General features: G+C 40.8%; 2 protein-coding genes across 2 annotated transcripts in view; both read right to left on the reverse strand.

Annotated features, from left to right (window-relative positions):
- Nucleotides 1–12,257, reverse strand: part of rpf1 (ribosome production factor 1 homolog) — a 288,578-nt gene that overhangs the window by 202,227 nt on the left and 74,094 nt on the right. The window lies entirely within an intron of this gene.
- LOC308154280 (vitellogenin-like) lies at nt 1,392–11,739 on the reverse strand (the record flags this gene model as incomplete). Its single annotated transcript, XM_080527445.1, has 33 exons — nt 1,392–1,495; nt 1,628–1,789; nt 2,028–2,193; nt 2,348–2,442; nt 2,559–2,653; nt 2,739–2,922; nt 3,017–3,143; nt 3,257–3,395; nt 3,496–3,638; nt 3,790–3,996; nt 4,121–4,156; nt 4,599–4,987; nt 5,410–5,629; nt 5,724–5,865; nt 6,005–6,190; nt 6,268–6,364; nt 6,456–6,642; nt 6,753–6,872; nt 6,975–7,076; nt 7,170–7,294; nt 7,397–7,494; nt 8,237–8,454; nt 8,583–8,801; nt 8,895–9,020; nt 9,323–9,491; nt 9,574–9,731; nt 9,883–10,033; nt 10,136–10,284; nt 10,509–10,670; nt 10,780–11,031; nt 11,166–11,317; nt 11,530–11,550; nt 11,700–11,739. 33 exons carry the CDS (start codon nt 11,737–11,739, stop codon nt 1,392–1,394), a joined length of 4,941 nt encoding a protein of 1,646 aa, XP_080383571.1.

The raw sequence follows: 12,257 nt of genomic DNA on the forward strand, positions 1-12,257 counted from the left end.
TCTCAAATTCAGACGGAGCTATGGATGCAAGGAGTAACCGTCCATAAGATTGTTCTCAATTACATTAACAAACAATGTAATAAAACAAATTATTTTGGGTTCTAAAGGGGTAAGGCAGTTGAACTAAGCTCATGAGGCATTTATACATTATATTATTTGAGAAACAATGACTGTATGTCATTAATTCAAAAGTCATTGGATCCCAGATTGCCTGTTTAATGACTGACTTACTAACATGAAAATGTAGTATTCAAATAAAAACTTTTTTCCCAATGGTCAACACGTCCTTACGTTGTGTAAAATGTTCCTTCCAGCCCAAGCACAATCCAACCAAAGAGAGGGAGTTGGCAAGAATCAGGCACCTTACGGATTGACGATGTTACCACCCAGCACAAACACCTGAATGGAGGAAAGGATTGCAGAGTCTATGCATTCACTGAAGAGAAAACCGGCTCCATTTAAAGCCAGAAATAGTTGTGAGATCTCTTCATGACAATCCATGACTTTTGAACCATTGAATATCATGTGTGGCATTAAACATAGCCAGACACAATGGAATGAAAATGCCAAACACCTGTTTTATTGAATTTCTGAAACAAAGTCTTACCAGTGTCGTCATGTCTCAATCATTTAAGCCAAAAAGGATTCAGACAAACAAAGGCCCCTGACTTTGCTATGATAGAGCAGTGTTTTGAGTGCTGTGTGACTCACTGTATATGACAGAAAGATGAATGATTGTGGTTTATTTATTATTTCGTTAGTTGATTTGTATGATTAGATTACATATCACATATTTGTGTGTATGTATCATCTTTTTTGTTACAGTTTTATGAAGTTGAATGTCCATGTGTAAGCATGCTGTCAGACAGAGGGATGTACTGTCATCACGGTGAATTCGTTTTCTTTCCTAAATACGCATCATTTTAGAATAAAATGTAATTTTAGTGATATGCTGCTGTTACACTGAATGCAATAAGATAGTATCCTGTTCTTAGAATTAATATTGAAATGATGGTGACAAACGTATGTCTCCCCATTTAATTAATTTTGACTATAACTAACGTGTCTCAGGTATTCTGTTGTTATAAAAGATAGAGGATGACTGTCCAAAAGTAGATGGAAATGCATAGAGAGTAGCAAGGTCTTAACACTAAGAATTTATGGAGCATAAGGATTATATTTATTTGAAGAGTCTTTTGAACACAGATTTTATGAATACACATTTTCACTGGTATTGTGGTTTTGTTATCTTTCTGTCTTTTTTGCAAAAGGAAAAAGTTGAAGAATGTATCCGAGACAAACTTTGCATGTTTTGATTTATTACAATTTGATAGGTCAAATACTATAAATGTGTGAAATTACATCTCTCCTGTGAGTATCACTCTAGGGCTCTAAGCACACTGCTGGGTGCAACGGCAGGCCACATGGGCTTCTGTTGTCTCCCTCAGGTCCACACTCTTCTCAAAGATGCTGCTCAGCCGGTTCACGTTGGAATCTGGAATAGAGGAAAAAAGTAAGACATTTAAGAACTGCACAACTCTTTGTACATTAGATACATCAGATATCAATGTCCTTAAGGATCAATGCTCTATCAAATAAAGCGTGCTGTTATCCACTGTAGACTCACCGGTGGACACGCAGTGGAAGCCAGTGGTGACGGGTGTGGTCCTCACTGGGTAGCAGCCAGCCAGGCAGCGCAGCACAGGCTCAACAGAGTAGCATTTGGACTCCTGGCCATCAACAATCATCTGCTTCTCCAGCTTCACAGATTCAAGCTTAATGCGACATCCTGGGGATAGAGAGGTGCACGTATTATGTTCAGGAAAGAGTAACAGGCACTAGCTAGAGTTTCATAGAGTGTTAAGTGCCTCAGTGAGGTCACCATTACACAAGAGTAGAAGACTGATGCTCAACAGCTGTCCTTTGGCTCATTTAGTCACAGCAGTCTACTCTGGTTTGTATGGTATGTTGATTTCCCAGGTTTGATTTGCAATGAAACGTGATGCAGCAAAGAAGGCGAGTCTTACCAGTGTTGTCACGGCAGCTTTGAGCAGGAAGCACCCAGGAGTGGGCAAAGCTGACTGCACTCTTGGTCAAGCGGCCACTGGGTGTGCGGTACTCCTGTCTGACTTCCCCATCAGCCTTTCCACATATTCCACAGGTCTGTCCCTTCATCCAGTCCACAACTTGAACCTGAGTGTCGAGACCAAACAGGAAATTAGTTACAAGACTATCTCAGATACTGGCCATAGGTATAGGATCTGACTTTTGCGAGACTAGATTATTATGTTATGTATAGATTCAATGATCCCTGTGAGAGGATCAATTATGATTAGCTTCTGTTCACCTTCCATGAGCTCTTATCAAAGTAGACTTCATGCAGACCATGACTTGGAGCATAGAGAGACAAGCCTCCACCCTTCTGTATGATCTGGATAGAACCTTAAGGCAGAGAGAACACACAATCTTTCAGTATCATGATTTATGAGTGGAGGTGATGTTTTGCTTCGGTTAAACCTCTAATTACAGATTCTGGAGTAAGTAGCATGAGGAGAAACCTGTGGGATGTTGGTATGGAAGATTGTTCATGGGAATTTCCATTCCATTAACCTTCACCAGCACGTCATTGTTCTTCTGGTACAGGTCAATATCGCTGAAAGTGGCAAAAGGGGTGGCATTTAGTATGTTGTCAATGAAGGTTGGGGTCCGATGGATTTTGTTATTACAACTTTACTCACATGTCAGCGATTTTCACGTTGATATGGTTTTGTGCTTGTGTGAGATCCTTCTTCAGCAGAACCATGAATTTGAGCTCCGGGGTGCAATCCTGAGCCAAAACCTGGTAGCAAGAGTGGGGCATCTCGTTCTTGTACCTCCTGTTGTTGAATGTGGTCAGTGTGTCTCTGACCATGCTACATTGAGCTGGGAAAAACAGGATAATAATTAGACCATCCTTGCCTTTTTACACAACTTTTCTTTTGCACATTTTTTATCACCTTTTACTGTTTCTGCCTACCTGCATTGGCCTCAGCAAACAAGAAGTGGATTTTGTCAACAATATTGTCATCCAGGGGGGCAAGACCAGTCACAGCATCAATGGGCAAAGCAATGGGGAGACTCACAGCCATTTTATACAGTGTCATCTGCAAATTAGATATCAACAATGTTCATTAAAGACAGTAAACCAAAAAGGCTGTAACTGCAGTAGTGTAAATACATCTAGGCCTGCTTTTGACGAAATAATAATCCCCTTCACCTTTGGTGTTTTCAGAATGATATCCAGGGTCCTCGCAGTTGTGGCAACCACAGTCAGTTTAATCTGTTTAGCACAATTTTTGGATCCTTGTTCAATCAGTCCAGCCAGGAAAGCTGCACCAGGGATGTATTCAGAGGCGCTGGATGAAAAAAACAAGGAGTACAAACTTCAGAATGTTTCTTAATATACCATTGTATCATTCAGCTTGCAGTTTGTAATGAAGAAGTGAGTAACTGTACATCTTTGAGTAATGCTTGAGAGCCTTGGGAAGTTTATCCCAGGACACACGCAGACGGGCTGCAACATCTGGACCCACAAGACCAGTCTCAGCTGTGATCATAGTGTCATAGTCTTTACATTCGGCACCCCAAGCAAACTTGGCCTATTGGAAAAAAAAGAGAGAAATATGTATGAATATGTAACAGTTTACTATAGATATTATACATTTTTACCCACATTTAAAATTAATGTCTAGAAACAAAGTATAAATTAGACCTCTATAAAAGCACAACCCATGAGGTATTAGTTCTTACTGTGGCTTTGTGTTTACTGAGCAGGACACCATCAGCACAGAGCGCCCAGTTGTTACTCTCGGCCAGGTTAGCCAAAATGATCTGCAGTCTGGATGTTGCTTTGTCCAAATATGCGGTAATCTGGTATCCCTGCATCTTATGGTCGGCTCTCACTGCACGGATGAGGATTGTCGCAACAGGAGCAAGTGCATTTCCAAGGAATTTGGCCTGAGAACACACAAACAGATATAGGTAACAGTTAATTAAACGTTATGTTCACTCCCAGTTCCACTAATTGAGTTAAGAAGTCTCCCTTGGGTCTAAAGTTATGGTGTTTACACTAAAGTTTCACCTGCTTATAAATGGCCTCAAAGCTAGCGGCACTGCTCTTGCGGCTGGAGACTCTGGCTTTAGAGTTGGCCTTAGACATGGCTTGAGAGACGATAGCCTGCACAGGAAACATACCAAGGATCATATTTAATCAGAATGAATGACACTATTGGAGATTTACTGTTGCTGAATAACCCGTACAGTATGTAAACCATACAGCAGATATTTTACTATCATAGGTACTCAGAATGCTTACCTGCTTGTTATGATTCTTTCTGAATTGATGGCTGTAAACCGCAGCCTGTTTGGAAGCCAGAATGTTTTTGCTTTTAGATACTTTTTCTTTTCATACATTAGTAAATGTAACATATAGTAACCTCCATACATGTTTGCAACATGTTGTGTGTGTTTTTGTATATCAACTACACTAAAGTACTAAACTACCACTAATAGAAATTAATGCCAACAATGTCAATTAATGTAAAAAATGTCAACCTTACCCTGGAGGTGCGAGAACTGGAAGATCTGGAGCTAGAAGAGCTGGAAGATCTGGAGCTAGAGGAGCTGGAGCTGGAAGACTGACTGCTCACTGATTTGCTGGAGCTCTGTTTGCTGCTGGAGCTCTTGGCACGAGAAGAGGAGCTGGAGGACGAGGACGAACTTGAACCAAGTTTGGATTGGGAACTGCTAGAACGAGAACTGCTAGAGCTGGAGGAAGATCTGGTGCTGTTCTTCAGACCAGGAACCAGGATTTTCTTAAGTTTCAACAGGACTGTTTTTCCCTCTGGAGGCTCTTCTTCATTGAAAGTGATCACTTTAATGATCTTTTTTGCTGCGTCTGGTCCAACCTGTATCTCAATCTCCAGTCTCTCAATAGCTGCACCAGAAGCTACAAAAATAGAAACGAATAGTTGGAATTGCAGTGTTGCAAAAACATTTCCTATAAAATGCTTATTGTTTCCAGTATTTCTTGAATTGAAAGTAACATTATGGAAGCGTTTGACACTGGGCGTGCTCTTGAGCCAAAATTCTCCCCCTAACCCTTTAGAAATAATCTAGACATGCCCAGAAATTACCTCATTGGACAGAAAGGGGCAGACCTCCCCGTGACCATGAGAATTAGCTTACTTATTTTCCCAATTTTGTTCAGCTAACACTAAGGATTATCTGGTTTAATGCAAGTCATTGATTGATGTAATATCATAGTAGTATGATATAACCTTACAGTCAACACTGAGGCAAAACATTTGATATATAAGATTGGAAAACTTCCCTAAAGTATCTTTAATGCGTTTCATGATTAATTCTTACCTGGTTTCACAGAAAGAGTGACGGCATGCTTTCCAATCAGAGTGTAGAGAACAGAGTTTCTGATGAAGGCAGCATTTTGAGATGCAACCTCCAAGCATGCCTTGAGTCCAAAAGTAGGAGTTTCAGCACAGAACTTCTTTTCCATCTGGGCTGAGATGGCCATAATGATGGGCTTGAGCTTGGATGACATATCTGAATAAATGATCTCGGAAGATCTTGACTGAAAAAGTATAAGACATACAAAAAATGTATCAAAGTTCTGTGTTTGATATACCCTCTACCTCTCAAAGCTTAGGTATTTTAAATGGACTCACCAAACTGCCACTAACAGAGGCTGCAATCTTGGATGTGAACCTCTCTCTGGAGATCTGTGCCACAGCTTTGGCAGGAACCATAGGTGTCATTCTCTCAGCTGGGAGATCCTCCACATTTCTTGCAAGAGCAAAGGACTCAACACTATTTCAGAAAGAGAGAAATCAAGAACTTGTTGTCGAGAAACGTAGAGATCTAAATCAAGGGGTATATTAAATAATTTGATAATACTGGCAATACCACTGACAGTGGCTTTAACTTGTGAGAAAGAGATTGCTCTTACTGCACTGCTGCAATGTGATCAGGAACAGAAACAGGCAAAGCCTCAATCTTGAAATTGCCCTTCGCGATGTCAAGTCTTGCTGCCATTTTTGCGGGAACAATTGTGTTGACTTTAGCTCTTGCCATCAGAGCAGCCTGGATAAAGGCAGTGTTCACTCCCATCACAGCAAATGTATGCATGACAATGCTAGAGGAAGATAAAACAGTTTACAAAAATATTTTTATAATAATGATGCTGTCAGATAATATTGTCCCAAAACCAACCTTGGTTTGACCTCAGCGTCAAACCGAATGTCTGTGTCCATCAGCTGAGCAATGCGGAACGTTGCTGGTTCCACAGTTGGTTCCAGAGTTGCTTTGACTACGAAGAGAAAAAATAAAGTTGACCATGTTCACATGGTAAACCTGAGATGAAGAGAACACATGACCACAGACAATTGTACATTGTTTACCTTCGACAGTTGCAGCGGCCACAGCAGCAGTGTAGAAACTGAGCTCCATGGGCACACCAACAGCAGTGGGGAAGATGCGACGCACCTCAGCAGCCAGGAGGGGCTTAGCATACTGGTAGGAGGCTCCAGACAGCAGTGCCTTCAGAGCACTCCTTCCAAGTTCATGAGCAGAAGGTGCAGTGGCAAGCTGTAGGAAAACAGATGTGTCTTAGCGGCCTTGTTCTTGCTTTGATAACATTTGATGTGGTCAATGTCAACTGTAAAAAAAAATATATATATTAAAACCATCGGTCGTACCTCAATTGCCTGCTCGATGATGGCCTTGTCAATGTTGGCGAAGGCAATTTCTTGTCCAAAGAATTTCACATAAACTGAGGCCAGTGGCTGGGATGTTGGCAAGGATCTCCAGTTAGACAGCTATGGGAAAAGAGTAATGTGACTTATCAACTCCTGATCAAAACGTTTTTCTTTTTTTTCTTTGAAAAATATGTTTTACACTGAGAGATCCATGCAACATACAGCCTTAATGACACGCCTCATCTTGGTGATCCTGTCAGCATTCTCAGGAGCCTCGGGCATTTTCAGAAGAGCCTCCTGGATTCCCTCAGTTCTCACTCCAATCTGAGAGGGGGAGATTAAGTTTGTTCAATAAGGAAGGTTTGTGAGACTACTGAATCGTTATAATTTTTGTTTGCTTTTGAAAACTGTATTTACCTCCAGAACATCAGCAGCTGCTCCAGCAAGGTATGCGCGGGCTTTGGCCACTACAGCTCTGGGCAAAATGGTGGCAGCATCATTGATGTAGAAAGCACTGGCAGCAGCACCCATCATCAAGGGACCTTAAAAGGGACAAATATTTCTTAGGCCTCAAATTAAAAAGGGTACAGTTGTTGTTTTAAATGAAGCTGTGATCCAGTCCAAGCCTGGGAGGATGGTCTTACTATAATAGGTGTCCATGTGGATGGCTTTGCTGAAGCGGTAGCTCAGTCTGTCAAATTTGGGGCTGAGGATCTTGACAGCAACATTGCAAGAAGCAGCACTGAAATGAAATCATACTGTGTCATTAAAACCTCTTTATATCCACGGACCCAGATGGGCATCCGAAGTGATATAAAGAGTTTACCTCGATCAATTCTCTTCATCGATATCACATTTTTTTCACAACTTTGCATGCTATACGATGCCACCATTTTTTCCCAGAGACGGTAAACACGGCCTAAGTCACATCCAGTTTTCTCCAACTGGAGAATGTGTCATGTCCGGTTTCAACGCCAAATTTCCTCTCAACTCAAAAAAATCCAAAAAAAAAAAAAAAAAAAATCTGATACATGAGAAAGGTCAAAGGTCAAAGATGGTGCCAAAATATCTCCAAATGGCCTAAACATATAGGTGTCCGCCTAAACATACCTGTACTAAAACAGGTAAAAAGTTGCATTTGCTCACATTACTAGCATCAACTTTGGCACAAGTACTAATAAGACCCTGGAGTACTGATTCCTAGATGATTTGGGCTTGGTTATCAGGTTTCCAAGGTGATATTCACTGTAAAAGCTGTTGTTTTTTTAGGTTACTTCTACAGCCACCCCACAGGTGTTAGCTTTCATTTGATAACAAGATCATTATGAAGGCCCTTGTGATTGTGGAGATATTCTATATTCACTGTGGGCATGTCATTTCGAGCAGAAAACCAGAAAAATGAGGTGGATAAGAAGAGGTTAAGATGGGGGAAGTACCAATCGAGAGAGATGTAGTATTACATGTAAGTTAAAGAGTGCTCTTACACTGCGGCAAAGTCGGGGGCAGTGCTCCTGGTCAGGGCCTTCATGTGAGAGTAGGTGAAGCTAGCCAACTGCAGATTCTCCTCGGTCTTCAGAATATTAGCAAGGGTAGTCACCAAAGCCATTGGAGGCCGTGTCTCAAACAGCACAATGCAAGCAACCATACGGAGCTCTGGGTGGAGAGCCTTGTCCATGAACAACTGCACTGCCACTTCCTGGATCTAATTCACAACATTAAACCAGTGTTTTAGGTTACATGTTACAATGTTCATAGGAACATTATAATATTTTTATATTATAATATAAGATTACTTTATAATTTGCCATTGAATGGTAGGACTGTTCTTACCATTTTGGGGTCCTTTTTAGCAATGTTTCTCATGGCCAAGATGGCATCAGCCTGGACTCTCAAGGGCAGTGCAGCAGCTGCAGTTCCAAACACAGGCAGGAGCTTTCTGATTTGTTTAATACTAGCAGGATGGCCAGCATTACCCAGAACTTTCAGGAGCAGAGTGAGTTCCTCAACGTTGCCCTTAGCAACAGCTTCAACAGCAAGATTATGGATGGGCTGTGGAGGTAAAAAAAAACGCCATGACAATTCTCATTCTCATTTAATGTGTGAATCACTAAATGTGATTATGGGATGAAATATGCCTTTTACCTTAACAAGCTCTGCAGGGCAAGTGGAATATGCAGCACAGTATTTGGAAATCATGGTACCATAGCCAAGCATGACGATCTCACGCAGAACTGGATTTGCCTGAATCGTCTGGTTAAAAGCCAATTCCTGATGGAGAAAAATGGGCAATCTGGGATTCAAACAACAGCAAAGTGATATATATTCTTTTTTTATCCATGTTTTGAAGCTGTTTACATTGCATTTTTACAAACAATGAAGTAAAACAAGTGTATATGTTGGTTCTGATGGGGACATTTGAAGACATTTGAATTATAAGTTGTATTATTCAAGAATCAATGGGTATATATAATTTATTTTAATAAAGTAAAATTGGATGTAACAATCCAAGATTTCCCCTTTAATCGTTAACTCTAGAAGTGGGCTTAATGCTGGTTTTATAGTTTACTTACCTTAACAAGCTCAATGGTGTCCATATCAGCTGTCACCATGTGCACAGCGGCTATCAGAGCCTGAGCAGCCTCGGGCATAGTCATGTCACCAGCCACCAAAAACCTCTCCTTGATGAACCTCATAGCGGCGTGATTTCCAATGGCAGGGACAGCATCCAGGATCCAGCGTCTGAAACGAATAGTTGGAATGAGGTTCACTTAAATTCTGTGATTCGGTCTTCATCTGATCTTTTGTCACAAGAAAACCCTACCTGTATGCTGGCTTGGCCTTGATCTGAGCCCAGATGGCCTCAATACTCTCAAAGCTAGCAACACGCAGGAGCTGGACAAGCTGCAAAAACTTCAGAGGGGCATCTTCATGGACCTGACCCATATTGTGTGCAACCAGATGATTCAGGGTCTCCACAATCTTAAACAAGAAAGAACCAATGCTATAAAACCTTGTTATATAAATACCAAACACAACCTTAAATGACAGCAAAACAATATTCATATTTATTACATGTGTTTACATTTGTGGTAGGTTTCTGTGTCTAAGACACAGTTGAGAGAGGCTGTACCTGAGCCTCAGCATTGCTGATCTTAATGAGCTGAATGGGTGTCTGGAGAAGCTCAGAGGCCAGTTCATATTGCAGGGATCCACGAGGAAGATACTCTGCTTGGATGGGCACAATTGGAGACGTCTCAATCTCAACAAAGGTCAACATTTGTCTGTAAAAGGAAATTAATTGGAAACATAAATATCTGTATGTTTTTCACAATTTACTATGTTTTCCTCTAGTATCATAATTCATTCAATGTAAGTCTACATACTTTGCCTCCATCTGGGCAGCTCCATTCATCTCATTGAATGGTGTATACTGATGGAGCTCGCTGACAGTGGCCTCCATGATCAGGGCACCAGCGGCAGTGGGCTTCATGACGTAGTCGTAGGATGCAACTCCCCTCAGGTTCTTTGATGCCTGTGTCGATAAGACAAGTTTATTGTTACGTCACATTACACAAGTGTAAGAGAGTAACATTCTTAGGCTTCGGTTCCTGACATTGCAGCGCAAGACAATAGGGCAATAAGCATAATTCTAGATCCTTTTTTGTTTTCTTTTTGAAACAGAGACAGTTGCACAGTCATGTGAGGCATGTCTTGAGTTCTCAATCTCAAATTAGAGATAAATAAATGTGCTCCTACCTTCTGACACTCTGCACATGTCTCTGCGTAAGCCAAACCAAAGTCCTTCATGACTCTTTCCTGGCAGTTGTTCAGATCCTTGCTCTTGGTCAAATGGATGCGCTCAGCCTTTGCATCTTCACTGATGACATAATGGGTCTTGCACACTCCCTGAGCTCCAGCCTGCATAACAAAAAGAGAGCACGAATGAGCAGCACATACAGTGCAATACACAGTGAATGGATTGTTTTGTGTTGTGTTAACATTATTATTGAAATGTTAAAAAGCATACCTCTTGTAGTTCATAGACATTCTGGGTCTTCTTGATGTTCAGCTGAAGGATGTTCAAGATACCTCTGTGGACATTCAACACCGTTGCAGAGACACCAGCAGGTGCAAATACCTTACCCACAACACCACTGGCATACTCAAACTTGATAGGAGTCATGAGCTGAGCAGCCAGGGCTGAAGTGAGCTTTGCAGCTGGGACGAAAGGATCTTTGGCCCAGATGCCACTGAACTCAAAGATCTCAGGGTCCGCGAGCTACAAGAAAATATGAAGAAATTAACATACTGTATATTTTTTATGGTTGTTTATTTAATGCAATCTACAGTATATTGTGCTATTGCAAGAATCATTAGTGATTTGTGTGAATGGATTTGATATGTGATTTGTACCTTCAGCAGGAAGGTATTCGGGGCAACTGCACTGATGAGAACTCTGCTGTTGACTTTTAGTCCAGCTCTAGCCAGGTCCTTTTCTGGTAGACCTCCCAGGAGAAGGGCTTCATACTTGTACACGTAGGTCTTGCCGGCAGCAAACTCAGGTGCTGTAACAACCATTATAGATTTCATGACCTCAAAACATTTTTACCAAAAAAGTATAGTTTTAACCATGTAGCTTTACAGTGTTTGACACACAATGGAGTAAAGTAAGGTTAAATTCTTCAAAATTCAATGGCAGTTAATAATCGAAAACTAAAGAAAATTCTGTACCAATCCCAGATTTCCACTTTAAGTACTGAAAAGTATATGTACTTACTAAAGTTCAGCTGTTGACTCGCTAGAAGACATAAAAAAGTAATTGTCACAATGTATTCCCTTATATTATATCAAAAGTGATTTACTTAATGATAGTGATTAACACTTATTATTCATCAATGAAATAATCTATCTTACATATTTTCACAAGAAATATACGATTTTACTTACCCACAAGGGCTAGAGTCAGGGCAAGTACAACTGTTCTCATGGCCGGTGGAGAATGTGAAGAACAACAGTCACAGAAAGCCTTTTTATATCAAATGTTTTGCTGACGAAGCTCATGCCACAAAATATATAATTAACTAATGACCAAAATCGAAATGTGCTGTTGAACAAACTGATTTGCTCATCTCCACCAAATGCACCCCAGGTTAGGTTAACCTACCCCAGTCTTTTCCAATCATTCACAGATCAATGTCCATTTAAGGGTTAGGTTTAGGGAAACATAACAAGTTATGCTTCATCTATTATTTTATCCAAAAAAGTCACTAATTTGAAGACCTGTGATGAGGCTTGTGCTTTATGTCTGGGTTTGGATAAGTGCTGTAGATAGATGATACCTTTAAATATAGTAGATCATTTTGGCACCTGAACATTGACTAACCACTGGTCAAAACCTGGACTTCTGAAGAACACTCAGTCCTTGAACGGGCTCATTTGCTATTCAGATCTTGGCTAGTGACAATACATGGCAGGGTGTTATGCCACAGAATAGATAAGATGAAA

The sequence above is a fragment of the Nansenia antarctica genome, assembly GCF_963989245.1.
Source record: "Nansenia antarctica genome assembly, chromosome: 1".
Taxonomy (NCBI): domain Eukaryota; kingdom Metazoa; phylum Chordata; class Actinopteri; order Argentiniformes; family Microstomatidae; genus Nansenia; species Nansenia antarctica.